The 27625-nt window shown below is 39.5% G+C and overlaps 1 protein-coding gene across 4 annotated transcripts in view; it reads left to right on the top strand.

The window, feature by feature from the left end:
* Cad96Cb (protocadherin Fat 4-like Cad96Ca) overlaps nucleotides 1-27625 on the top strand; it is a 229257-nt gene that overhangs the window by 190952 nt on the left and 10680 nt on the right. For 3 of the 4 annotated variants that reach the window (XM_071668114.1, XM_071668115.1, XM_071668116.1), the window contains exons 7-20: nucleotides 573-680; nucleotides 1114-1215; nucleotides 1874-1999; nucleotides 2229-2319; nucleotides 3146-3255; nucleotides 4200-4376; nucleotides 4766-4906; nucleotides 6732-6922; nucleotides 7241-7355; nucleotides 7577-7731; nucleotides 9510-9572; nucleotides 15079-15190; nucleotides 20511-20658; nucleotides 23602-23845. In XM_071668114.1, the coding sequence (XP_071524215.1) occupies nucleotides 573-680; nucleotides 1114-1215; nucleotides 1874-1999; nucleotides 2229-2319; nucleotides 3146-3255; nucleotides 4200-4376; nucleotides 4766-4906; nucleotides 6732-6922; nucleotides 7241-7355; nucleotides 7577-7731; nucleotides 9510-9572; nucleotides 15079-15190; nucleotides 20511-20658; nucleotides 23602-23845 (1883 nt within the window). The remainder of the gene's footprint in view (nucleotides 1-572; nucleotides 681-1113; nucleotides 1216-1873; nucleotides 2000-2228; nucleotides 2320-3145; nucleotides 3256-4199; nucleotides 4377-4765; nucleotides 4907-6731; nucleotides 6923-7240; nucleotides 7356-7576; nucleotides 7732-9509; nucleotides 9573-15078; nucleotides 15191-20510; nucleotides 20659-23601; nucleotides 23846-27625) is intronic. The other variant, XM_071668117.1, reaches the window with a different exon arrangement.

Genomic DNA, 27625 nt, shown 5'->3' with positions numbered 1-27625 from the left:
AACAGAAAAGTTATTTTCGTATGACTTAATTTCATGTCATGGGCAACTTTTCAAATGCACACTCCTTCCATAAAGTGGAAGATGGATATGTGTGAAAAGCTCTGCTTCATACACACTCTGTAAAAATTGCTACATGATGTACTAGTATTTAAGGCAAAGATATTCTGGAAACTATACTTCAGTTTTATGCAAGAAAAAAGGTCTGAGATTTGCTTATATTATAGACTTGCAAATGCCTTCCTCAAATTTTCCCCTTCTTGAAAACATGCGTTGATGCTGCCTAGACCCAAACAGGTTACTGTTCTAACCTTTCTAACTCTCATCCCATTTCTCTCTTCTAAAACTAGCCTCTGGGATCACTTTTTGGTTTTCCTATACACATGAACTTACTAACATGGTAATGGTTACTTAGAAAATTGGAAATTTGTACTTCTGAGATATGAATGTGCTATCTGCATATGAACATGATTATAATCAGTAACTCATTTCATTCCCTTAGAATATTGGTCCATGTTTAGAGTAAGAATGGAAATTATGATGGCATTTAATATTATTTTGGTTTCCACCTCCAGGTGACAGTGGTAGGGACAGTGATCCTTGGAGACATTCTGGCAAAGGATGAAGACCAACAGGGACCATTCTCAACCGTTCAATACTCCATCCAGCCTGGACTATACTCTGTTAGTGCTTTTCATATGTTGTTTACCCTCTTCAAGACATACTCAGTTTTTGTTTTGTGTAGTACTCATATTTCCATTCATTTCACACCTGAAAACAATAGTTTTTGTTTTTAAGGCCCAACCAGTAATCAGAGGAAATGGTAATACTATATTTATTGAGTGTGCAGTTATCACTTATTGTTTTACATATTTGTCTGCCAATGTTCTCCAAATATAATATATTTACTACAGTGCTGTTAGTGATAAGCATGCTTGATTTCGTCAAGGGAATTTAGAGGACATGAGTCTTCAGTTTTCATTGTTGTTCTGAATACTTTATTAGATTTGATTTGCCTTCTGTAGATAAGAATCAGTAATGAAGGTTCCTGTGAGGAAAAATTCAGTATGTTTATACTAAAGCAGTCTTAAGAAATGTGCATCCTTTTTGCTGCAGGATATGTTTACCTTTGAGTCTCCACTCAGTGGGTCGCTTGTGTTGAAGAAACCGCTAGACTATGAAAGTGTTCCTGTTTTTAACATTACCATCATTGCACAGGTAAGAACGTAACAAATAATCAAATTTCAGTATATCAAAGGCAATTAAGTATAGAAAATATATTTCCACATTTGCATTATAGTCACTGAAGCTTTGTTTATTGCTTGAAAGAACTCAAAGGCATGTAGAGATTTATAATAGATAAACTGAACTTAAGATTAAACCATGCTTTTAAGAGTTATTTTGTGAAATTAGTTAGGTGAATAGAAAAAAGAACAGCTGTACAATATCTGCAACAGTGAAGTCTTTGAAATATCCCCATGATATTTTTAAATTCTATCATGATAGCTTATCCCTGGGGATAGGGGAGAAAGAATACTTCCCACGTATTCCCTGCGTGTCGTAGAAGGCGACTAAAAGGGGAGGGAGCGGGGGGCTGGAAATCCTCCCCTCTCGTTTTTTTTTTAATTTTCCAAAAGAAGGAACAGAGAATTGGGCCAGGTGAGGGTATTCCCTCAAGGCCCAGTCCTCTGTTCTTAACGCTACCTCGCTAATGCGGGAAATGGCGAATAGTTTGAAAGAAAGAAAGAAAAGATCATGATAGCTGACTTGTTCTGAAACTCTTGATTGATAAAATGATGACTGCTTTATGAATAGGAATTCAGGATACCACACACAAAATACTTAGTACTCATGACTGATGACTGTCTTCTCTCAGGATCAAGCAGCAGTGCCTCAGAGTAGCAGCACAGTGCTTACAGTACAAGTGCAGGATGCAGATGACCAGAATCCTGCCTTTACTAGAGACCACTACATGGCTGTTCTTCCAGATAATCCAATCAAGGTCAGCACAAGTCAATCTTGCACCAAATTAATATGGAATAAATCTTGGCACATTTTTAACTTTTGAGAGCTTATTGTATAATCATGATTTATTGGAATACTTTTAAAAAAGTTATGTCTTTATGACATTATTAAATGCATTCTTTCCAGAAAACTATGTGGATATATATTAATTGGTATCTTATTAGTATAGTAGAATTAATTCAATTTTCCCTCATTTATTGCTCCAGGAAGCCATGGTGGAGGTTCAGCCTGAGACTGTGCAAGCAGTGGACAGGGATAAAGGCATCATGGCTTCAGTGTTTTACTCCTTTAGTAGAGGTTAGAACCATCATATGTTAGCAGTACCTTTAACTGTAATTATAGTCATATCTAGAAGTTATTTAAAACTGGGTTGGTTCATCACCATCAGAGAGATATGCCTTTATTAGATGCAACGTATAGTTTAGCATGGCACAAAACTGTTGTTAGAATTATGGCATAGAAATCAACAGACAAGTATTGATCATCATATGGTCCAACTGAAGACCACTGAAGGGCTTTTTAAGTCAGATGTTTATTGTTTCTGTGATAGTTTACACTGATGAGAGTTGCATTCTGTTATTGAAATAGAATGCATATTTATATACATTTGATATACTTAGCATTTCTGATATATACACCATGCCTCATTTAGATGAAGATTCCTCCAAGTACTTTAGTTATGAATCCACACAATTATCTTGTTAGTCATTCTTCATATCTTTTTACTTTTTTTTTTTTTTTCAAACATGCTGACTGTTTCCTGCATGAGTGAGGTATAGTCCAGAACAGATGAATGAGGCTTAGAAGATAAAGGATCACTTGACCCATTCTTCCATTCCCTCTTTCAGAAGGTAACATAGTAGGGGAAGATTTCCAGCCCCATTGCCTGCCCATCTTAGTCACTTTCTATAATATGCAGGAGATACATGGGCAGTATTCTTTCTCCTCTTCTGTCTTTCCAATATTCTTCATGTATTGCTTTTGCTTTTATGTAACCCAAAATGGCAGTGTAAATTTAGGAGAATGGATAAGGATCATGTCCAGTTAGTGCACAGCAAGGATAGCATACAAATGAAAGTGTATTAGAGCACTGATTAATTGTTGATCATCTTATACTGCACAGAGGAGGAAGAAGCAGCATGGTTTAATATTGATCCCCAGAGTGGCATCGTGACTCTAGCCAAGGACCTACCAGATGACCAACTTAACCAGCCCACCACGCTCGTTGTCAGGGTCAGTAGTCTAGTTTTATACATTTTCAACTTCGATACTTATCTTGTATTCTTGTTTCTTAATTCTTTTGTCAGTCTTGTATGTGTGTTTCAGGTGAGACTGTTTTGTAACATGAAGGTGTCTGAATCTCTTTATACCTTAACCAAACCAGTATGATAAGGGGGTTTTATTATTCAGATTGTGTTTGCATGCACTAATTTGCAAAGCATTAGGAATGATTTTTTATTTCATTACCAGGAATATCCATATCATATGGGCATATATATTTATTTATTTACTTTTGTCACTGGCTCCCGCGTTACCTATACATCTCAACGTATACATATATATACACACACAAGACATATATACACATGTTCATAATTCATACTGTCTACCTTTATTCATTCCCATCGCCATATATTTATTTATTATTATTATTTTTATACTTTGTCGCTGTCTCCCGCATTAGCGAGGTAGCGCAAGAAAACAGACGAAAGAATGGCCCAACCCACCCGCATACTCATGCATATACATACACGCCCACACACGCACATATACATACCTATACATTTCAACGCATACTTACATACACATACACAGACATATGCATATATACACATGTACATATTCATACTTGTTGCCTTCATCCATTCTCGTAGCCACCCCGCCACATATGAAATGGCAACTCTCTCTCTCTCTCTCTCTCTCTCTCTCTCTCTCTCTCTCTCTCTCTCTCTCTCTCATATGGTAGTGTTGGAACTATTATTCATTCAAACACACCCATATTTGCTCTCTGAGATAATGGTCTCTCCTTCCACACATTCTTCACATTTGAACATGTCTAGAGTACACATTCCTTTTGTTTGATAATACTGAGAGACTGTGTTTAGCTGTTTTCTCACCGTATTTTTGTACGATATTATACTGTATTGTAAACAACAATGCTATCCTATCTCTTTTAGGCCACCCAAGTGGATAATCATGACCGCTATGCCTTGACTACTATAACATTATCTAGACGGGGTTACTATTCAACGCAGCTCCAGTTTATTCAGCGTGAATATGTGGCAACTGTCCTGGAAAATTTACCTGTGCATTCCCTCATTGCTCCTACAATGATCAACAAGAACATTGATAAGGTATTTTTGTTATGCAGTAACTACTGTGCCATTTTTTTAAGTAATGTACTATAAGTTATGTTATACTAACAGAGAGAAGTAGTTATTAAGAAATTTAGCTGGGAGCATTAGGTAGAAGTAGTAGGTTGGAACATTAGCTAGACACATTAGCCTCTGAAAACATTGTGCTAGAGTTGCCCTCTACTAGTGGCCTGCTGAGGGTGGGGTACTAAAGGCTAAGAAGTGCTTCTGGAGTTTACCAGTTACAGGGACTCTGTACCATAGCCTCTCCCTTTGAGGGAGCTCCCAAAGAGAACAAGCATCAGAGATATAGATTAGTAGATAGACCGTGAAGAAGTGTTTTCAGTTATTTGCTCTTTCATGCTTATTAAGTTTTGATCACTTTTCAGAATATCCGGTTCAGCTTAGAAAGGGATGGAGATGGAGTATTTCGCATTTCACCCTCTGGACAAATCCTCCTTGATTATGACCTTGACTTTGAGACCAACCAGGAATATAATCTTAAAGTCTATGTCACTGACGGAGAATTTGTAAGTATCTACATACATTTATACTTCACTTTTTTCTCTTATTGAATACTTGCATGTTGAAGATCTTTTATATATTTCTTGCTTTTACTATTGTTATTTTTGGCCAATAACTGGGTTTTTGATTCAGAGTAATAGAGAGGTAGAAATATTCGTATTAATGTCTCAAGGATATATGCATTACTAATGGGAAGAGAGTAGGAAGAGAGGAAAGTGATTGGTTCTCAGTGAATGTCGGTTTGCGGCAGAGGTGCGTGATTTCTCCATGGTTGTTTAATTTGTTTATGGATGGGGTTGTTAGGGAGGTGAATGGAAGAGTTTTGGAGAGAGGGGCAAGTATCCAGACTGTTATGGATGAGAGGGCTTGGGAAGTGAGTCAGTTGTTGTTCGCTGTTGATACAGTGCAGGTGGCTGATTCGGGTGAGAAACTTCAGAAGCTGGTGACTGAGTTTGGGAAAGTGTGTGAAAGAAGATAGCTGAGAGTAAATGTGAATAAGAGCAAGGTTATTAGGTACAGTAGGGTTGAGGGACAAGTCAACTGGGAGGTAAGTCTGAATGGAGAAAAACTGGAGTAAGTAAAGTGTTTTAGATATTTGGGAGTGGATTTGGCAGCGAATGGAACCATGGAAGCGGAAGTGAGTCACAGGGTGGGGGAGGGGGCGAAAGTTTTGGGAGCGTTGAAAAATGTGTGGAATGCGAGAACATTATCTCGGAAAGCAAAAATGGGTATGTTTGAAGGAATAGTGGTTCCAACAATGTTGTGGTTGTGAGGCATGGGTTGTGCGGAGGAGGGTGGATGTGTTGGAAATGAGATGTTTGAGGACAGTATGTGGCGTGAGGTGGTTTGATCAAGTAAGTAATGAAACGGTAAGAGAGATGTGTGGTAATAAAAAGAGTGTGGTTGAGAAAGCAGAAGAAGGTGTATTGAAATGGTTTGGTCACATGGAGAGAATGAGTGAGGAAAGATTGACAAAGAGGATATATCTGTCAGAGTTGGAGGGAACGAGAAGTGGGAGACCAAATTGGAGGTGTAAGGATAAAGTGAAAAATATTTTGAGCGATCGGGGCCTGAACTTGCAGGAGGGTGAAAGGCATGAAATGAATAGAGTGAATTGGAACAATGTGGTATACTGGGATCGACGTGCTGTCATTGGATTGAACCAGGGCATGTGAAGCATCTGGGGTAAACCATGGAAAGTTTTGTAGGGCCTGGATGTGGAAAGGGAGCTGTAGTTTCAGTGTATTATACATGACAGCTATAGACTGAGTGTGAACGAATGTGGCCTTTGTTGTCTTTTCCTAGCACTACCTCGTGCACATGCAGGGGGAGAGGGGTGTCATTTCATGTGTGGCGGGGTGGCGACAGGAATGAATAAAGGCAGTAAGTATGATTTTTTTTTTTTTTTTTTTTTCAAAAGAAGGAACAGAGAAGGGGGCCAGGTGAGGATATTCCTTCTAAGGCCCAGTCCTCTGTTCTTAATGCTACCTTGCTAATGCGGGAAATGGTGAATAGTATGAAAAAAAAAAATGTATATATATGTATACATTGAAATGTATAGGTATGTATATGTGCGTGTGTGGACATGTATGTATATACATGTGTATGTGGGTGGGTTGGTCCATTCTTTCATCTGTTTCTTTGCATTACCTAGCTAATGTGGGAGACAGCAACAAAGTATAGTATAATAGAATGAATAAAATCATAGGAATTTTGCATATAGATTATCCATAGCAATTAATAATGTCTTAAATTGTAAAGTAATTAATCCTGTATTTAATCAGCAACAAACCATTGGAAAAAAGAATTGTCACAAGTGCTCATTTCCAGAATGATACAGCCACACTGAAAGTGCAAGTACTGAATATAAATGACTGGGATCCACGCTTTCGTTATCCTCAGTATGAATTTTTTGTTACCTCAACTACTCTGAGACCCGGAGATGCTGTTGGCAAAGTGGAAGTTGCTGATGGAGATCGAGGGGACCACATAACTCTTAAAGTCTTAGGCCAAGATGCTCAGTAAGATACTTTTCCTTTTTGTTTTTAAGTAGTTTGCAAATTAGCTAACTTGGCATTTACCATGAACATTATTGGCTGCCTCAGAAATTGTAGATTAGAGTCTAGTTTTAGAGAGTGGAAGAAAAGTCCTGGTTTAGAAAATTCTTTATCTGTGAGTAATTCATGTTATTTCCATGTTTTACTCGGTCTTTAAGGATATCCATTTTTCTTCTACCAAGTTTTCATTTCTTATAAGTCAATTTTTTTTTATACAAGTAAGACTCTGTCAGTTTTATAAATTTAGTATACTTTTTATTTTCAAGAATTTTATTTTTTCAGAATTTTTGCTATCAGCAATGATGGTGAATTAAGGATTCGGGATCTGACATCATTAAATTCCACAGAAGCTCACATTGTTGTTTTAGCTCGAGATTCTGGAGTCCCTCCAAGAACGGTAAGCTAGAACCCTGTAACTATACAGTACTTTAATGGTTATGTATTATGAAATGTATTGTGTGAATATTAGAAACACTGAATCTCTGTTAGAGGTCATTGACTTGAAGTCACTGTACAAATTTCAGTTTTTCAGCTGTCTGAATTAAAAGATATGAAGATACATGAGAATTAGAAGAGGATTTATTTTATAGACTTTAAGATCTTTTTCTCCTGGTCTAGGCGTCTGCTCCCATCACCATCAGCTTCCCAGAAGGTTTGGTACGGTCATCTCCTCTTGGGGCTAACTCCAGCTTCTTGCTTGTGGTTATATTTGGAGCCCTTCTTGGCATTTTTGTCCTCATCATTATCTGCCTTGCCATCTACATTCATAAAAAGTAAGATTCAGGGTTTGATGTATCTTTTGACAATGGCAGGTTGTTCATATAAGGAATGACTGTAACAGAGAGTTGTGATAGTAAGCAAATTGTTTGGATGTATGGAGAGGATGAGCATAGAAAGACTGACTAAGAGGATCTGTGTGTCAGAAGTGGTGTGAGAAAGGGCTGGGAATTGCCAGAGGTCACAAGTTAGACCATTGATTTGGTTTGTGACATTCCTTAAAAGTAATCCACAATTGAGCTAACTGACTGATTATTTGTACTGCATTATATTGATTGTATCTGAAAGGGTAAACGTAAATGCACAAATATATTTGTTCAGACATTGAGGCATGTACCTACTTTGAAGTCATTTGAAACATGATCAGTGTGGATACTATTCAGTAAGAGCTGGCATTTTCAAATTAGTAAGAAAATAAAGATAATTTGTTAAGCTTATTGAAGTACCAAATGACATCAGTGTTAGCTAGAATCCTGAAGTGAAAACAAAATGCTAAATGAGCCATATGTCAGTTATTTGATTCAAGCTAACCCAAAGTTTACTGGAATTTTTCAGCTACTTACACTATCCAAGATGTGTTGTCCAACTGTAGGTTGCCTCAAAGCTGCTGAGTATCATAACAAAAATGGGAGAACACCCTCATTAAGTTAGCAAAAGTGGTAATGAAAGGGAAAACGATCCCAAATCAACCATTGTCCTAGGTAACTGTTCTCATAATTAAGTATTGTCAGAAAAGTCTTTACTTGGTAAGCTAGAGCCCTAAGAACAGATAACTGAGTTAAAACCATATGGCTAATACACTCACCATGTAATCTCTTTTTCTGATGAAAACTGTTTGTGGGCTAGATGATCTTCAGTAGTGTATCGACAAATCGGTCCTGTTGGAGGGAGAAGTGTTCATTTTGCTTAGAAGCAACTGATTAGCTTGACATATACTGTCACCAAATGACATGAGGCATAAAGAGTGGAAGTGAAACAGGTAATGATTAGGTATGAAAACTATGTATAGAATTATGGTAAATCAACTGGATAGTAGTTAAATGTAGATAGTTATAATTGTTCATTACATAAAAGTAAAGATATCATAGGATAGGATTAATTCCAGTAGCTCTTCAAGAATCAATTGTTATTGCCTCTTAGACAAAATTGTGTTGCATATTGTTTAGAAAAACTGAAGCATTGTTTTAATGGGGTATGAGTTGATCTCTGGACAGTAATTCTTATTTTGTTCAACTCCCTAGCTTAAAGTTATGAGGAACATCAGTTTATAAGTATATTATAGCATGTAGTTAGCAGGCTTACCATGGTATTGTAAAGTTATAGGTCTAACTCACTCTCATCTTAATGATGAATTTTTTTTCATTGTTTGTGTATAACTCTTAAACTAGATGACTGTCATACATGCCAGGCTAAATTGATCCAGATGTAGAGCATAGGGAGTGAGAACCATTACACCAAGAACACTGAAGGTGGCATTAGAGCAATTATTAGGTATCCTAGCAACTGTTTGTGCAAAATGAATGCCAGCTCCTAATTGAATAAAACTTGGAAAGCCAGTAATTTATTGTATGATGGTCACTTTTATGTAATTTCTGGAGTATTGTCAACTGACGCCATACAAATTCAAAGGTATCAATCTTTGTCGCACACATGCTGTCACAATACAGAGAGAATTCTCTCAATCAAAAGTTCCACTTTTTGTTGGTTGGTTCAGCATGGCTTGATATTTTCATCAAATTGAGTATGCTGATAAATAAGACCACTCCTCTTACAGCAAAAAATATCCTGATGATCCCACTGCTGCTCTCCCTACCAAAATGAGGAATGTAGGCTCCATGTAAGTGCAGTTCTGCACCTTCATCATTTATTCTGCACCCGGTCTCTAGTATATTTATACAATGTGCACATTTGACAAATAGATTGTTATTATCTACTGAATAACAGAAGTAGGGGATATGACTGTACATGCACTACTGTATACTTGTAGTTTTTATATTTATGCATTTAACCTGTGGTTGTTTTGTCCATTTCTTCACTGTGATTTACTTCTAGAATTAAAACATTTCTAGTGTTCTTTTGGATATACTGACTTTGGCATAATTTAGAGTAGTTCAATTTTATACACGTCTTTTTAGCCTTTCGTGATCTCAAATATCTAATTAGGTAGCTGATTACGTGATAGAAATGACACTGTAAGAATCGCTTAAGAAGGCATGAAATCATTGTACTCCCAACAAATGAACTATGTTTACATATAAGTCCAGTGGATTTCAAAATGAACAGCATGACTCCTGTTGTCTCAATAGGGTTGATAAGCTTGAATGCAAGATGCATTTCCTAATAAATATAGTAACGACTTTGTAATATAATTACTCTCAAAATGAGAAATAGATAGTTTCGTTCTATATACTTGAAAACATTATATTCTTCAGTGTGCACTCTCTTGTATGCACATAAAGAAATATTTATAAGGAAAGCAGGGTTGCCAATGTGAGGCAAAACCATAGAGCGCTTACCAAATTTTTTTTTCTTTTGTGTCACACCATCTAACACAAATATCTAAGGATAGTTTTCATGTTGGGTGTGCATGCCTAGGTAGAGTAGCTCCAATTCCTTCATTGAACCTGGTTTACTCTTCTCTTCCACATAATCACTTATTGTTACCTAAGTCTACACATTACATTTTGGGATCAGAAACAGGGAAAAGTTTTTGGAAAGCCTACAGTAAATAAATAAATCTTACATATTAGGAGACAGGAGGTCAAGAGAAAGGTGCAAGAGGTGAAAAAGAGGGCAAATGAGAGTTGGGGTGAGAGAGTATCATTAAATTTTAGGGAGAATAAAAAGATGTTCTGGAAGGAGGTAAATAAGGTGCGTAAGACAAGGGAGCAAATGGGAACTTCAGTGAAGAGCGCTAATGGGGAGGTGATAACAAGTAGTGGTGATGTGAGAAGGAGATGGAGTGAGTATTTTGAAGGTTTGTTAAATGTGTTTGATGATAGAGTGGCAGATATAGGGTGTTTTGGTCGAGGTGGTGTGCAAAGTGAGAGGGTTAGGGAAAATGATTTGGTAAACAGAGAAGAGGTAGTAAAAGCCTTGCGGAAGATGAAAGCCGGCAAGGCAGCAGGTTTGGATGGTATTGCAGTGGAATTTATTAAAAAAGGGGGTGACTGTACTGTTGACTGGTTGGTAAGGTTATTTAATGTATGTATGACTCATGGTGAGGTGCCTGAGGATTGGCGGAATGTGTGCATAGTGCCATTGTACAAAGGCAAAGGGAATAAGAGTGAGTGCTCAAATTACAGAGGTATAAGTTTGTTGAGTATTCCTGGTAAAGTATATGGGAGGGTATTGATTGAGAGGGTGAAGGCATGTACAGAGCATCAGATTGGGGAAGAGCAGTGTGGTTTCAGAAGTGGTAGAGGATGTGTGTATCAGGTGTTTGCTTTGAAGAATGTATGTGAGAAATACTTAGAAAAGCAAATGGATTTGTATGTAGCATTTATGGATCTGGAGAAGGCATATGATAGAATTTATAGAGATGCTCTGTGGAAGGTATTAAGAATATATGGTGTGGGAGGCAAGTTGTTAGAAGCAGTGAAAAGTTTTTATCGAAGATGTAAGGCATGTGTACGTGTAGGAAGAGAGGAAAGTGATCGGTTCTCAGTGAATGTAGGTTTGTGGCAGGGGTGTGTGATGTCTCCATGGTTGTTTAATTTGTTTATGGATGGGGTTGTTAGGGAGGTGAATGCAAGAGTTTTGGAAAGAGGGGCAAGTATGAAGTCTGTTGTGAATGAGAGAGCTTGGGAAGTGAGTCAGTTGTTGTTTGCTGATGATACAGCGCTGGTGGCTGATTCATGTGAGAAACATCAGAAGCTGGTGACTGAGTTTGGTAAAGTGTGTGAAAGAAGAAAGTTAAGAGTAAATGTGAATAAGAGCAAGGTTATTACGTACAGTAGGGCTGAGGGTCAAGTCAATTGGGAGGTAAGTTTGAATGGAGAAAAACTGGAGGAAGTAAAGTGTTTTAGATATCTGGGAGTGGATTTGGCAGTGGATGGAACCATGGAAGCGGAAGTGAATTATAGGGTGGGGGAGGGGGCGAAAATCTTGGGAGCCTTGAAGAATGTGTGGAAGTCGAGAACATTATCTCGGAAAGCAAAAATGGGTATGTTTGAAGGAATAGTGGTTCCAACAATGTTGTATGGTTGCGAGGCGTGGGCTATGGATAGAGTTGTGTGCAGGAGGGTGGATGTGCTGGAAATGAGATGTTTGAGGGCAATGTGTGGTGTGAGGTGGTTTGATCGTGTAAGTAATGTAAGGGTAAGAGAGGTGTGTGGAAATAAAAAGAGCGTGGTTGAGAGAGCAGAAGAGGGTGTTTTGAAATGGTTTGGGCACATGGAGAGAATGAGTGAGGAAAGATTGACCAAGAGGATATATGTGTCGGAGGTGGAGGGAACGAGGAGAAGTGGGAGACCAAATTGGAGGTGGAAAGATGGAGTGAAAAAGATTTTGAGTCATGCAGGAGGGTGAAAGGCGGGCAAGGAATAGAATGAATTGGATCGATGTGGTATACTGGGGTTGACGTGCTGTCAGTGGATTGAATCAGGGCATGTGAAGCGACTGGGGTAAACACATGGAAAGTTCTGTGGGGCCTGGATGTGGAAAGGGAGCTGTGGTTTCGGGCATTATTGTATGACAGCTAGAGACTGAGTGTGAACGAATTGGGCCTTTGTTGTCTTTTCCTAGCACTACCTCGCACACATGAGGGGGGAGGGGGATGGTATTCCATGTGTGGTGAGGTGGCGATGGGAATGAATAAACGCAGACAGTGTGAATTGTGTGCATGGGTATATATGTATGTGTCTGTGTGTGTATATATATGTGTACATTGAGATGTATAGGTATGTATATTTGTGTGTGTGGACGTGTATGTATATACATGTGTATGGGGATGGGTTGGGCCATTTCTTTCGTCTGTTTCCTTGTGCTACCTCGCAAACGCGGGAGACAGCAACAAAAAACAAAAAAAAAATTAGGAAAGTGAAACTCTACAGGGTGATATACTTTATTCGATTCAAAGCAGGTTCCTTTGGCAATATACCAATAGCTAATTAAATCCATAATATGGTAATTGTTCAGTCTCAAGGTTGCCAGATAAGAGTCATCAGAGTGTCCTATAAAGCTGCTGATAATGGAAGAAAATTATGTGTTCTTGTTTTACTTAAGTTGATCTTGAGTGGGCATACGAGTCATTGTTGTTTCCTTGCATCATCCTGCCCTTATTTTCATTATTAGCAAGAATATTTTTAGATGTGCTCAAGGAATTTACAATAAATGTATGTCAAAATTTTAAGCTGACAGATTTACATGGCTACAGATTGCCTATACTGCCTTTGAAATCAATTTAGTTTAAAGTACAAAAATATTGTTGTTGAAGCTTTTAGCACAAATTTGGGATGGGTGGAATCAATAAAGAAACTGAAAATAAGCATTTGAATCTGTCCATCTGATAGTTCTTTAAGGAAACTGAAAGTGAAACATAAGCCAGCAAATTAGAAGTACGTCTCCTCAGAGGGATTATCTCTGGAGAATACCTCAGTATCCCTTTGTACTGGTGTGGATATTCCCATACTTTGCTTTATGTGAGAGGCAGCATGAGATGTTCTTTAGTCTTAGAAGCTTGCATAAATATCATTCATGTAGAATACCTTATATTACCCTCACCATGGTTAAAGGCCACCATCTTTTAAGAATTATTTCATGTTTTCTTTTATAGTCAAGTTCCAACAAGAGAAAGCTTTACTCCTTGATGAAATAAAGGTATTACTTGTTCAGAACAGTACCCCCAGGCAGTCTTTGCAGGAAATATCAGTCAGGGAGTTTCTTCTCACCATGTCGTTTTCCCTTACCCAATAAAATCAATCTAATCGAGCAAATGGTCATGGGTATCAGGAGAAATACCTTATATATATATTTGATGACTAAAGAGAAACAAGTACAAAGGGATCATTTATTGCTTTTATTTTAAGTTTTAAAGGCTGTAATTGCCAATCTTGCAATGATCTTCTATGAGCTCTTTCTCAGTCTTCACATAAACCAGTACCTGTGAAGGCTGTAAGTAGAGGAGTTATCTGTAAAGGTGGAAAAGACTTTTTCTAAATCATGAGGCTTGCAGATTTCAAAACCTTTTTGATGTGAAGGAAGAGTAGAATATTCTTAAGCATTTTGAATATATGTTGTGCGAGAGAAGGAAAATTTTCTAGAGGAGGGAAGAAGAGTGTTTGCATATGAATAATGATAGCCATATCTGTGGCTCAAAACCGACAAGGATAATGCTGGTAATGTTAATGACTTGGTGTCTAAGAAGGAAAAGGTGGAAGAAATTCAGCAGAGCATGCCTTTTTTCAAGGTTTGGTAAGTATTGTATGTACTCACTAGTTTTGTGAGCATAACTGATGGGTTAGATACTAAATCATCATGATTTGTCTGTTGAGATACAACATTTAAGGAGTGAATTGTTTTAAGATTTACTTTGTGATGAAAAGGAAGCAGCAGGTCAATTTCTTTCAAGTTCATTGAACCTTAACATCCTACATTGGAACCAAAACTTTTCATTTATTGTCCTTTTAGTAGCAGAATTTTGCACTCAAAGACATAAGTAATTTATGGTAATTTAGACCATAATGGTATGATGTATGGAAATAACGTGATTGTTTTGGAAGCTCTTTAGTATTACATGAATCATAAACTTGTGGGATACTTAAATGACTACTGTATTATACAGTTCTTAAGAGTATTTGTTTTTTACCAGAAATTCTCTCATCACCAAGCAAAACATTCCTTCCTCATCTTTGTTTCAAGAGATTTTACTGTATGTGATTTAAGATAGTCTTGATTCCCTTTAGGTAAAAGTGTCTGTCCAGGCCAACTCAAAAATTCTACTTCTATGTGTCCATGCTTTTATCTATCTGTGATGACTATTGACCATCTTTCTGATATAGCATCTACACTCATAGTTCAGTTTTTTGGTAGAGTTTGCAAGCACTCTTGATATGTCAGTCATAGCAGGTGTTTTCACTATCAAGATTTCTAGAATCTGGAAAGTTACTAACTTTTTACCAGACCTAGTTTCAGGAAATGTAGAACTCAGTGAAACAGAATATATGAATTTGCTACGTAGAAATGAGAAAGGAGTATTATCTTTTATTCTGAAATATATAATTTTAGAAAGGTCTTGACCTTAGTTTCCTAGTGAATATTCTGTTAGCAATGTGTAAACAAGCCCTCTGTACCATAATTCCCAGTCAAGACTTATCACAGCTACATTCTTCTCTCCATGGCAGTAAAAAATGTCGAGATGAAAATGATGCTGCGCTGCCCACCAAAATGAGCCAGATTGTGTCCAACAGTATCCCTCACACGAAACTGGACCCACTCTCTCCACTGAATCATCAGGTAAAACAGGCTCTCATTGCATGCATGGTCACAGATTTATGTATGTACCCTTTCTATCTACATCTCTGATGCCCACTCCCTCCATGGACGCTCTCAAAGGGGTGGCCACTTCAAAAGAGTCTCCATAACTGGTGAGCTTCAGTATCATTTCTTAGCCATTAGTGCCTCACCCTTAACAGGCCACTGGCAGAGGGCAACTCTAGCACTATGTTTTCAGAGGATCTGACCTAAAGTTCCTACCATCTACTTCTACTTAGTGTGTCTACCTATGTTCCAACCTACTTCAACCTAATGCTCCTGCCTAATGTCCCTAACTACTACTTCTATCTCGTGGTTTTACCAAATGCTCCCATTTAATGTTCCTACCTACTACCTCTATCTATTGCTCCTACCATTTTCCAAAAGGCAGGGACAGCACATAGCACTTACCACAGGAAAATGTAGAGTTACAAAGAATGAGTTTTCTAAGTTAAGTGTTGTCAGGTGTTTTATGTGACAAAGAGAGATTGTATGTTTGGAAAGAATGCCAGCAGTCCACCTGTGGATGAGGCAGAAAGAAAAGACAGAGGCATGAAGTGCTTACTCACTACACAGCCATCACTAACCCTGCCAATAACCAGGCAGGTTGTACTGGTAATATCCCTCCCTGGTTGGTGGCTACCTACCAACTACTACATAACCTCTTCTGTTCTTTTTAATCTTAGACCTATGCCTCGCATCCACACAACACCACTGGGACTACTATGACATCAAACATACCTATCATTACCCCTCACAGACAGTGACTTCTCTTTCAACACACTGCTCAGTGCACCCATGACCTTATCCTCCTCTCTGTTATTGTAGATAACACTTGACAACACTTAACTCGCACAACAATTGTGGTGAGCATTATGCACCAGCAAAATGGAAGAAGCAATAGATAGAATTAGTAGGTAGAAACATAGGGTGTAAGTAGGGGAAAGGAACTTTAGGTGGGAACATCAGGTAGAAGTAATAGTTTTGAAAATTTGGTAGAAACATTAGGTAGGAGCCTCTGAAAACACTATGCCAGAGTTGCCCTCTGCCAGTAGCCTGCTGAGGGTGAAGCATTAAAGGCTAAAAAGAAGTGGTGGACTTCAACAGGTATGGAGACTCTTTTACCATGACAACCCCCTTGAGGGAGGTCCCACAGGGAACAGAATCAGAGATATAGATAGATAGATAGATAGAAAGAAGAGGGTGGATATGGTGAAAACTTTATGTGGTGTGAGGAGGGGAGATTGAATAAGAAATGACAGAGTAAGAGACGTGTAGTTGAAAAGAGAGTATGTATTATAGAGACTTGGCCTCCTTCCTCTGTTTGAAGACCATATGTGATGTAACGAGGGTTGATTGAATGTGAAATGATAGAATAAGAGACGTGTGGTAGTAAAAAGATTATGTATTTCAGACTTAGCTCCTTCCTCTGTTCTTTCTTTTGGAAATTGATATAGGAGGGGAGGATTTTTAGGCCCCCAACCCCCCACCCATCTCTTTCTCTGACGCCTCTTATGACCTACATGAGATACATGAGGAGAATTCTTTTTTCCCTGACCATAGGGATAAATGTTCATGTTTATGATATATATGGTGTTACCAGACTACCTGCAAGTGGTTACACCATTCATTAAAGGTCACTTTTGGTGAGACTGTATCATTGTTAGTGGCTAGAAAACAGGAAAGATGTGCTGAGGACCTTCTGACTTCAGAGAAGTCCATCACTTCTTTGCTCTTGTTTGGATTGCAGTCTCAAAACTGCATGAGTCCTATAAAATGGAGCCTGGGTTTGTATAATGATAATAGCCATATAATTGTGTGTTCGGAATTTTTTTTTTTTTTTTTTTTTTTTTTTTTATACCTCGTCGCTGTCTCCCGCGTTTGCGAAGGTAGCGCAAGGAAACAGACGAAAGAAATGGCCCAACCCCCCCCATACACATGTACATACACACGTCCACACACGCAAATATACATACCTACACAGCTTTCCATGGTTTACCCCGGACGCTTCACATGCCTTGATTCAATCCACTGACAGCACGTCAACCCCTGTATACCACATCGCTCCAATTCACTCTATTCCTTGCCCTCCTTTCACCCTCCTGCATGTTCAGGCCCCGATCACACAAAATCTTTTTCACTCCATCTTTCCACCTCCAATTTGGTCTCCCTCTTCTCCTCGTTCCCTCCACCTCCGACACATATATCCTCTTGGTCAATCTTTCCTCACTCATTCTCTCCATGTGCCCAAACCATTTCAAAACACCCTCCTCTGCTCTCTCAACCACGCTCTTTTTATTTCCACACATCTCTCTTACCCTTACGTTACTTACTCGATCAAACCACCTCACACCACACATTGTCCTCAAACATCTCATTTCCAGCACATCCATCCTCCTGCGCACAACTCTATCCATAGCCCACGCCTCGCAACCATACAACATTGTTGGAACCACTATTCCTTCAAACATACCCATTTTTGCTTTCCGAGATAATGTTCTCGACTTCCACACATTTTTCAAGGCTCCCAAAATTTTCGCCCCCTCCCCCACCCTATGATCCACTTCCGCTTCCATGGTTCCATCCGCTGACAGATCCACTCCCAGATATCTAAAACACTTCACTTCCTCCAGTTTTTCTCCATTCAAACTCACCTCCCAATTGACTTGACCCTCAACCCTACTGTACCTAATAACCTTGCTCTTATTCATATTTACTCTTAACTTTCTTCTTCCACACACTTTACCAAACTCCGTCACCAGCTTCTGCAGTTTCTCACATGAATCCGCCACCAGCGCTGTATCATCAGCGAACAACAACTGACTCACTTCCCAAGCTCTCTCATCCCCAACAGACTTCATACTTGCCCCTCTTTCCAAGACTCTTGCATTTACCTCCCTAACAACCCCATCCATAAACAAATTAAACAACCATGGAGACATCACACACCCCTGCCGCAAACCTACATTCACTGAGAACCAATCACTTTCCTCTCTTCCTACACGTACACATGCCTTACATCCTCGATAAAAACTTTTCACTGCTTCTAACAACTTTCCTCCCACACCATATATTCTTAATACCTTCCACAGAGCATCTCTATCAACTCTATCATATGCCTTCTCCAGATCCATAAATGCTACATACAAATCCATTTGCTTTTCTAAGTATTTCTCACATACATTCTTCAAAGCAAACACCTGATCCACACATCCTCTACCACTTCTGAAACCACACTGCTCTTCCCCAATCTGATGCTCTGTACATGCCTTCACCCTCTCAATCAGTACCCTCCCATATAATTTACCAGGAATACTCAACAAACTTATACCTCTGTAATTTGAGCACTCACTCTTATCCCCTTTGCCTTTGTACAATGGCACTATGCACGCATTCTGCCAATCCTCAGGCACCTCCCCATGAGTCATACATACATTAAATAACCTTACCAACCAGTCAACAATACAGTCACCCCCTTTTTTAATAAATTCCACTGCAATACCATCCAAACCTGCTGCCTTGCCGGCTTTCATCTTCCGCAAAGCTTTTACTACCTCTTCTCTGTTTACCAAATCATTTTCCCTAACCCTCTCACTTTGCACACCACCTCGACCCAAACACCCTATATCTGCCACTCTGTCATCAGACACATTCAACAAACCTTCAAAATACTCATTCCATCTCCTTCTCACATCACCACTACTTGTTATCACCTCCCCATTTACGCCCTTCACTGAAGTTCCCATTTGCTCCCTTGTCTTACGCACCCTATTTACCTCCTTCCAGAACATCTTTTTATTCTCCCTAAAATTTACTGATAGTCTCTCACCCCAACTCTCATTTGCCCTTTTTTTCACCTCTTGCACCTTTCTCTTGACCTCCTGTCTCTTTCTTTTATACTTCTCCCACTCAATTGCATTTTTTCCCTGCAAAAATCGTCCAAATGCCTCTCTCTTCTCTTTCACTAATACTCTTACTTCTTCATCCCACCACTCACTACCCTTTCTAAACAGCCCACCTCCCACTCTTCTCATGCCACAAGCATCTTTTGCGCAATCCATCACTGATTCCCTAAATACATCCCATTCCTCCCCCACTCCCCTTACTTCCATTGTTCTCACCTTTTTCCATTCTGTACACAGTCTCTCCTGATACTTCCTCACACAGGTCTCCTTCCCAAGCTCACTTACTCTCAGCACCTTCTTCACCCCAACATTCACTCCTCTTTTCTGAAAACCCATACTAATCTTCACCTTAGCCTCCACAAGATAATGATCAGACATCCCTCCAGTTGCACCTCTCATCACATTGACATCCAAAAGTCTCTCTTTCGCACGCCTGTCAATTAACACGTAATCCAATAACGCTCTCTGGCCATCTCTCCTACTTACATAAGTATACTTATGTATATCTCGCTTTTTAAACCAGGTATTCCCAATCATCAGTCCTTTTTCAGCACATAAATCTACAAGCTCCTCACCATTTCCATTTACAACACTGAACACCCCATGCATACCAATTATTCCCTCAACTGCCACATTACTCACCTTTGCATTCAAATCACCCATCACTATAACCCGGTCTCGTGCATCAAAACCACTAACACACTCATTTAGCTGCTCCCAAAACACTTGCCTCTCATGATCTTTCTTCTCATGCCCAGGTGCATATGCACCAATAATCACCCACCTCTCTCCATCAACTTTCAATTTTACCCATATTAATCGAGAATTTACTTTCTTACATTCTATCACATACTCCCACAACTCCTGTTTCAGGAGTATTGCTACTCCTTCCCTTGCTCTTGTCCTCTCACTAACCCCTGACTTCACTCCCCAGACATTTTGCAAACCACTCTTCCCCTTTACCCTTGAGCTTCGTTTCACTCAGAGCCAAAACATCCAGGTTCCTTTCCTCAAACATACTACCTATCTCTCCTTTTTTCACATCTTGGTTACATCCACACACATTTAGGCACCCCACTCTGAGCCTTCGAGGAGGATGAGCACTCCCCGCGTGACTCCTTCTGTTTCCCATTTTAGAAAGTTAATACAAGGAGGGGAGGATTTCCGGCCCCCCGCTCCCGTCCCCTCTAGTCGCTTTCTACGACACGCGAGGAATACGTGGGAAGTATTCTTTCACCCCTATCCCCAGGGATATATCAATTTATTTACTTCATAATGTCTTTTATTTGATTCTTTTTGTTTTTCTTTATTTTTCTATTCTACCATGCTTGGCATATGCCCATGGCCCGAGGATCTTTTTCAGAGTTACACGACTAATTTTACCTTACTATTATCAGATGCAGGGTAATGGACGGCAGATGACACCATTAGGCAGTCCCATCCAACCAAATGGCCTTGCAGGAATTGAACTACCATCCTCTGAGAACAATAATACTGACACCACTAATAATAATTACAACAATGGCAGTGTTAGAGCCAGTACCAGTGAGTAGTCCTTTCTAATTGGTGGCATATTAATCAGTTTTAATGTTTGATAGAATTTTTGTGGTCCTTATTTTGTCTCGAGTTAAATTCATGATTTCACTTTTTTTTTCTAGGCAGATATAGAAGTTGTCCAGTAATAAATTTTAATGTTTAAGATGCTATTTATAATGAAAATTTTAGTGACTAGTTTATAGGAGTGCAGTTTGATTGCATAGAATTCACCCAATTAACTAACTGTGAAAGAAGGACGTACCATGTCTGATGCACTAAAGTTTCCTGAAAGTTCAGTTGCTTTTTCAAGGATTAGCATTTTGCTACAGCATTGCAATGATAAAAGGTATGTTCATTGGCCACATTTGTTAGGTAAGGTATTTCTGTAAGATATGTGTTTATTGGTTGTTTTCTTTGAGTATACTCTCTCAGCAGATTTTGTAATCATATGCCTTTAGATAGTTACATTTTCACCTTGTTATTGTTGAGGACCACATCAATACTACGAAAGTCTACTCTTGGAAATCTGAGTTGCCATTTTGTTAGTATTACTTTTATCATATTTTTTTTCCATAGGAGGGAGAACATATTGGTTTTGCTCATTTTTTTCATCTTTTTCTTCTTTTCTGCAGTCATCACCCCAACCCTAGCCTTTAATCTGACTTATATTCCGGTCAGAAGCCAGTGGTGTCAAGGGCATAATGAAGATGTGTTTGTATAGGGTGCTGAAGATACATTTGTCAAGGATGAGGTGAAAATCTTTTTGTCCAGGGTGAAGTGAATATAGACTTTTTAAGGGGTAAATTATATGGGAGGGTATTGATTGAGAGGGTGAAGGCATGTACAGAGCATCAGATTGGGGAAGAGCAGTGTGGTTTCAGAAGTGGTAGAGGTTGTGTAGATCAGGTGTTTGCTTTGAAGAATGTATGTGAGAAATACTTAGAAAAGCAAATGGATTTGTATGTAGCATTTATGGATCTGGAGAAGGCATATGATAGAGTTGATAGAGATGCTCTGTGGAAGGTATTAAGAATATATGGTGTGGGAGGAAAGTTGTTAGAAGCAGTGAAAAGTTTTTATCGAGGATGTAAGGCATGTGTACGTGTAGGAAGAGAGGAAAGTGATTGGTTCTTAGTGAATGTAGGTTTGTGGCAGGGGTGTGTGATGTCTCCATGGTTGTTTAATTTGTTTATGGATGGGGTTGTTAGGGAGGTGAATGCAAGAGTTTTGGAAAGAGGGGCAAGTATGAAGTCAGTTGGGGATGAGAGAGCTTGGGAAGTGAGTCAGTTGTTGTTCGCTGATGATACAGCGCTGGTGGCTGATTCATGTGAGAAACTGCAGAAGCTGGTGACTGAGTTTGGTAAAGTGTGTGGAAGAAGAAAGTTAAGAGTAAATGTAAATAAGAGCAAGGTTATTAGGTACAGTAGGGTTGAGGGTCAAGTCAATTGGGAAGTGAGTTTGAATGGAGAAAAACTGGAGGAAGTGAAGTGTTTTAGATATCTGGGAGTGGATCTGGCAGCGGATGGAACCATGGAAGCGGAAGTGGATCATAGGGTGGGGGAGGGGGCGAAAATTCTGGGGGCCTTGAAGAATGTGTGGAAGTCGAGAACATTATCTCGGAAAGCAAAAATGGGTATGTTTGAAGGAATAGTGGTTCCAACAATGTTGTATGGTTGCGAGGCGTGGGCTATGGATAGAGTTGTGCGCAGGAGGATGGATGTGCTGGAAATGAGATGTTTGAGGACAATGTGTGGTGTGAGGTGGTTTGATCGAGTGAGTAACGTAAGGGTAAGAGAGATGTGTGGAAATAAAAAGAGTGTGGTTGAGAGAGCAGAAGAGGGTGTTTTGAAGTGGTTTGGGCACATGGAGAGAATGAGTGAGGAAAGATTGACCAAGAGGATATATGTGTCAGAGGTGGAGGGAACGAGGAGAAGAGGGAGACCAAATTGGAGGTGGAAAGATGGAGTGAAAAAGATTTTGTGTGATCGGGGCCTGAACATGCAGGAGGGTGAAAGGAGGGCAAGGAATAGAGTGAATTGGATCGATGTGGTATACCGGGGTTGACGTGCTGTCAGTGGATTGAATCAGGGCATGTGAAGCGTCTGGGGTAAACCATGGAAAGCTGTGTAGGTATGTATATTTGCATGTGTGGACGTATGTATATACATGTGTATGGGGGGGGTTGGGCCATTTCTTTCGTCTGTTTCCTTGCGCTACCTCGCAAACGCAGGAGACAGCGACAAAGTATAATATAATATATATAAGGGGTTAGTGATGTTGCACTCGTTGAGGGTGAAGTGAAGAGGCATATGTAGAGGGTGAGATGAATTTTGGTGTATTGAGGGTCTGTTGAGGATGTCAAAGGTGCAGCAGTGATGGGTTTTTACAGGTGAAGCGAATAGAGGTTTATCGAGGGTTTAGTAAAATGCACTTGTCAAGGTGACATGAAGATGCTCAAGTTGGAGAGAAACATACTATACTCACTGATGATTGTTGGCATTTGTAGTTTGTAAGGTATTTTATCCAGTGGCCTCAAAATAACAGAGCAATACATAAGAGGTAAAAGTTACCTTTGAAAAATTTTGTTTTGATTATCATGAGCTTATGGTATTTTACTGCAGTCCTTTGTTCTTTGCTGATGACATTTGTGCTCCATGAAAACCTGAGTAGGGGGATATTAAATCACTCTTTAAGATATCATGAATAACTGTTCTGTAACATCAGAATACTGTTTTTCTTGAAATGATCAAGAGTAATGGGTATCATGTGATTGTTATAACATTCAGAATTTTGTCTATGTATGCATCCTGTATTATACTGGTATATACATAAGAGTTAGATGATATCTTTTTAACTGTTAGTTGCTCAAGGTTGTTATATTGGTAAATTATTATATACTGAAAATCTTTTAGTTATATATAGATCCTGCTTTTTCAATGTTAAGCTTTGTAGTTTCAGTTCGTTCAAGTGCTCTCGGAGGCTCTGCGCAGGGAAGCCGCCGTTACCTCAAAAATCCTTTAGTAAATGGATCACTCCCTGTTACCTCCAACACGAACCCTCCTACCCCTCCAGCACCACCTCATATTGGGAATTCTGGTGATGGACTATCCCTTAGTGGCACTGTTAGGTCATCATCCACCACAGCATCTACTGCTTCTTTAAGTGGTACTCCAGAACCCCCTGTACATAATATTAGGTAAGTCAGTGGTGCAAGTTACTTGCATTTCTTTTTTTTTTTTTCAGAGTAAGTAGTAACAGGAGATATTATGACAGCATTAGCACTCTCGTTGGTACTTGTATTGTGTCCGTGCACAAGCTAAGCTTCAGATAGATGTTAGGTGACAAAGTATGGGAAAGAAAAAAATAAGAGAGAATATATTCTTATGTTTTTTATGATAAGAATGCCCTACAGAGGGGGCTGTCTAGGTCCAGAAAAGATTTGCAAAGGAGGTACTATAAAAGTACTTCTTAGACTTTTTTTTTAACAAATTTCTTCCTTAATTACATTATTTCAAAAACTGAGAGTATGTAATCAAGTCATCCCTCTCCTCTCTCTTCCATGGTGGGCAGATTTCAGGCCTCTAGCCTTTCCCTATAACTCAGCTTTCTTAATTCTTGTACACTGTACCATCTTTATTGCTCTCCTCTGAACTTTTTCCATTTGCTTTGGTTCTTCTTTTTTGTGGTGACCAAACAAGAGAAGCATAATCAGTTTTGGCCTCATGTAGGATGTGAACAGCTTGCTGAATATTTCATTATCCATGAACTTACATGCAGTTCTTTAATTTGCTTGTAGACAGTTGGTCTCCTTAACCATTTTCTTGAGTGATATTCTGGTAACAGGATAGAAATCATGGCAACTCCCAAGCTCACTTACACACAGATTTTATATTATATTTATTTTATTTGCTTTGTCGCTGTCTCCCGCATTAGCGAGGTGGCGCAAGGAAACAGACGAAAGAATGGCCCAACCCACCCTCATACACATGTATATACATACACACATACATGCAAATGTACATACGTATACATCTCAATGTATACATATATATACACACACAGACATGTACATATATACACATGTACATAATTCATACTGTCTGCCTTTATTCATTCCCATCGCCACCTCGCCACACATGGAATAACAACCCCCTCCCCCTCATGTGTGCGAGGTAGTGCTAGGAAAGACAACAAAGGCCACATTCGTTCACACTCAGTCTCTAGCTGTCATGTAATAATGCACCGAAACCACAGCTCCCTTTCCACATCCAGGCCCCACAGAACTTTCCATGGTTTACCCCAGTCGCTTCACATGCCCTGGTTCAATCCATTGACAGCACATCGACCCTGGTATACCACATCGTTCCAATTCACTCTATTCCTTGCACGCCTTTCACCCCCCTGCATGTTCAGGCCCCGATCACTCAAAATCTTTTTCACTCCATCTTTCCACCTCCAATTTGGTCTCCCACTTCTCCTCGTTCCCTCCACCTCTGACACATATATCCTCTTGGTCAATCTTTCGTCACTCATTCTCTTCATGTGACCAAACCATTTCAAAACACCTTCTTCTGCTCTCTCAACCACACTCTTTTTGTTACCACACATCTCTCTTACCCTCACATTACTTACTCGATCAAACCACCTCACACCACCTATTGTCCTCAAACATTTCTTTTCCAGCACATCCACCCCCCTCTGCACAACTCTATCCATAGCCCACGCCTCGCAACCATACAACATTGTTGGAACCAGTATTCCTTCAAACATACCCATTTTTGCTTTCCGAGATAATGTTCTCGACTTCCACACATTCTTCAAGGCTCCCAGGATTTTCGCCCCCTCCCCCACCCTATGATTCACTTCTGCTTCTATGGTTCCATCCACTGCCAAATCCACTCCCAGATATCTAAAAAACTTTACTTCCTCCAGTTTTTCTCCATTCAAACTTACCTTCCAATTGACTTGACCCTCAACCCTACTGTACCTAATAACCTTGCTCTTATTCACATTTACTCTCAACTTTCTTCTTTCACACACTTTACCAAACTCAGTCACCAGCCTCTGCAGTTTCTCACATGAATCAGCCACCAGCACTGTATCATCAGCGAACAACTGACTCACTTCCCAAGCTCTCTCATCCACAACAGACTGTATACTTGCCCCTCTTTCCAAAACTCTTGCATTTACCTCCCTAACAACCCCATGCATAAACAAATTAAACAACCATGGAGACATCACACACCCCTGCCACAAACCTACATTTACTGAGACACAGATATCTACAACATATTTTCTGCTGGATGATGTTCATATCATGGCCTTCCTTTGCTGTGACCTGTCCTTATTACTTTGCATTTACTCAGGTTGGCTTCATCAGTCTTGTATCAGACCGACTTTGGAATCTGTCAAGATCCCCTTGTAAGTTGATGCAATCCTCGATGTTTTTCATTTCCTTCATGATCTTTACTTCATCTGCAAGCATATTTAGGTCAAAGTCCATATCCCTCTGGAAGGTCTTTCCCATGCATCATGAAGAGTAATGAATCCAGGAAAGAACCATGTGGCACTCTGCTGGTAACTTCAACCCTTTTTGAGAAGGTTCTTTTGACTTTTGTCCTCTGACTCCTTCCATTAAGATAATCTTTTATCCATTGAAGGAGCCTACACCAAATTCTTTTGGTGATCCAGCTTCTTAATAGGCCTCCTATGCAATGGTGTCAGATACTTCGTTGCTGTCCAGTTGCTAATAATCCAACCAACCTTCTCCTTGTCCAATATAGCTGTAACTGTCTTTCCTTAAAACCATGTTATCTCTCATTAAGGAAATTTCTCCTCTATGTCTGTGTATAGTTTACTTTTTTGAGGGAATAATGTTTAGAGTGTTTCGGATCAAAATAGTGACCTCACCTAACTTTCATTGTCTTGTGTTTGTAATACTTATTTTGAAGCCATTTATGGTGGGATTGTTAGTTACCTACTCAGATACTTTATCACTTGATTGTGTGTCATAGTTTAATAAGTTTAAATATGCCTTTTCATTTTTCTAAGCTGATATCCTGAAGCTAAGAGGAAAAACTTAGTGATCTATGTTTTGTAAGTAGTGATTAATTGACTTCAGTCTGATCCTCCCCAACTCTCCTTCCCTTCACTGTTGCAGGTCCTTGTGCATGTCAACTTTTTTCATAAAGCAAGTCCCTTAGTTCAAGGACTAATTTAGGGCCTTCTTTGCACTCTCTCAATCCTATGAGTATTTTCCCCAGTGTAAGAAGGCCAGGCTTTTGTTGCATATCCTATGAGATGAGCCAAAGTTTTGGAAAATCTTATGAAAATTTTCATCTTTATTCTTCCTATTCATCCATCTTTCTTTCAAACTGTTCGCTATTTCCCACGTTAGCGAGGTAGCGTTAAGAACAGAGGACTGGGCCTTTGAGGGATTATCCTCACCTGGCCCCCTTCTCTGTTCCTTCTTTTGGAAAATTAAAAAAAAAAATGAGAGGGGAGGATTTCCAGTCCCCTGCTCCTTCCCCTTTTAGTCACCTTCTACGACACATGGGGAATACGTGGGAAGTATTCTTTCACCCCTATCCCCTATCTTTATTTTTTTTTTTTTTTTTTTTTTTTTTTTTATACTTTGTCGCTGTCTCCCGCGTTTGCGAGGTAGCGCAAGGAAACAGACGAAAGAAATGGCCCAACCCCCCCCATACACATGTACATACACACGTCCACACACGCAAATATACATACCTACACAGCTTTCCATGGTTTACCCCAGACGCTTCACATGCCTTGATTCAATCCACTGACAGCACGTCAACCCCTGTATACCACATCGCTCCAATTCACTCTATTCCTTGCCCTCCTTTCACCCTCCTGCATGTTCAGGCCCCGATCACACAAAATCCTTTTCACTCCATCTTTCCACCTCCAATTTGGTCTCCCTCTTCTCCTCGTTCCCTCCACCTCCGACACATAT

The sequence above is a fragment of the Panulirus ornatus genome, chromosome 12 (assembly GCF_036320965.1).
Source record: "Panulirus ornatus isolate Po-2019 chromosome 12, ASM3632096v1, whole genome shotgun sequence".
Lineage (NCBI taxonomy): Eukaryota > Metazoa > Arthropoda > Malacostraca > Decapoda > Palinuridae > Panulirus > Panulirus ornatus.
This window is presented reverse-complemented; position numbering and strand designations above follow the sequence as displayed.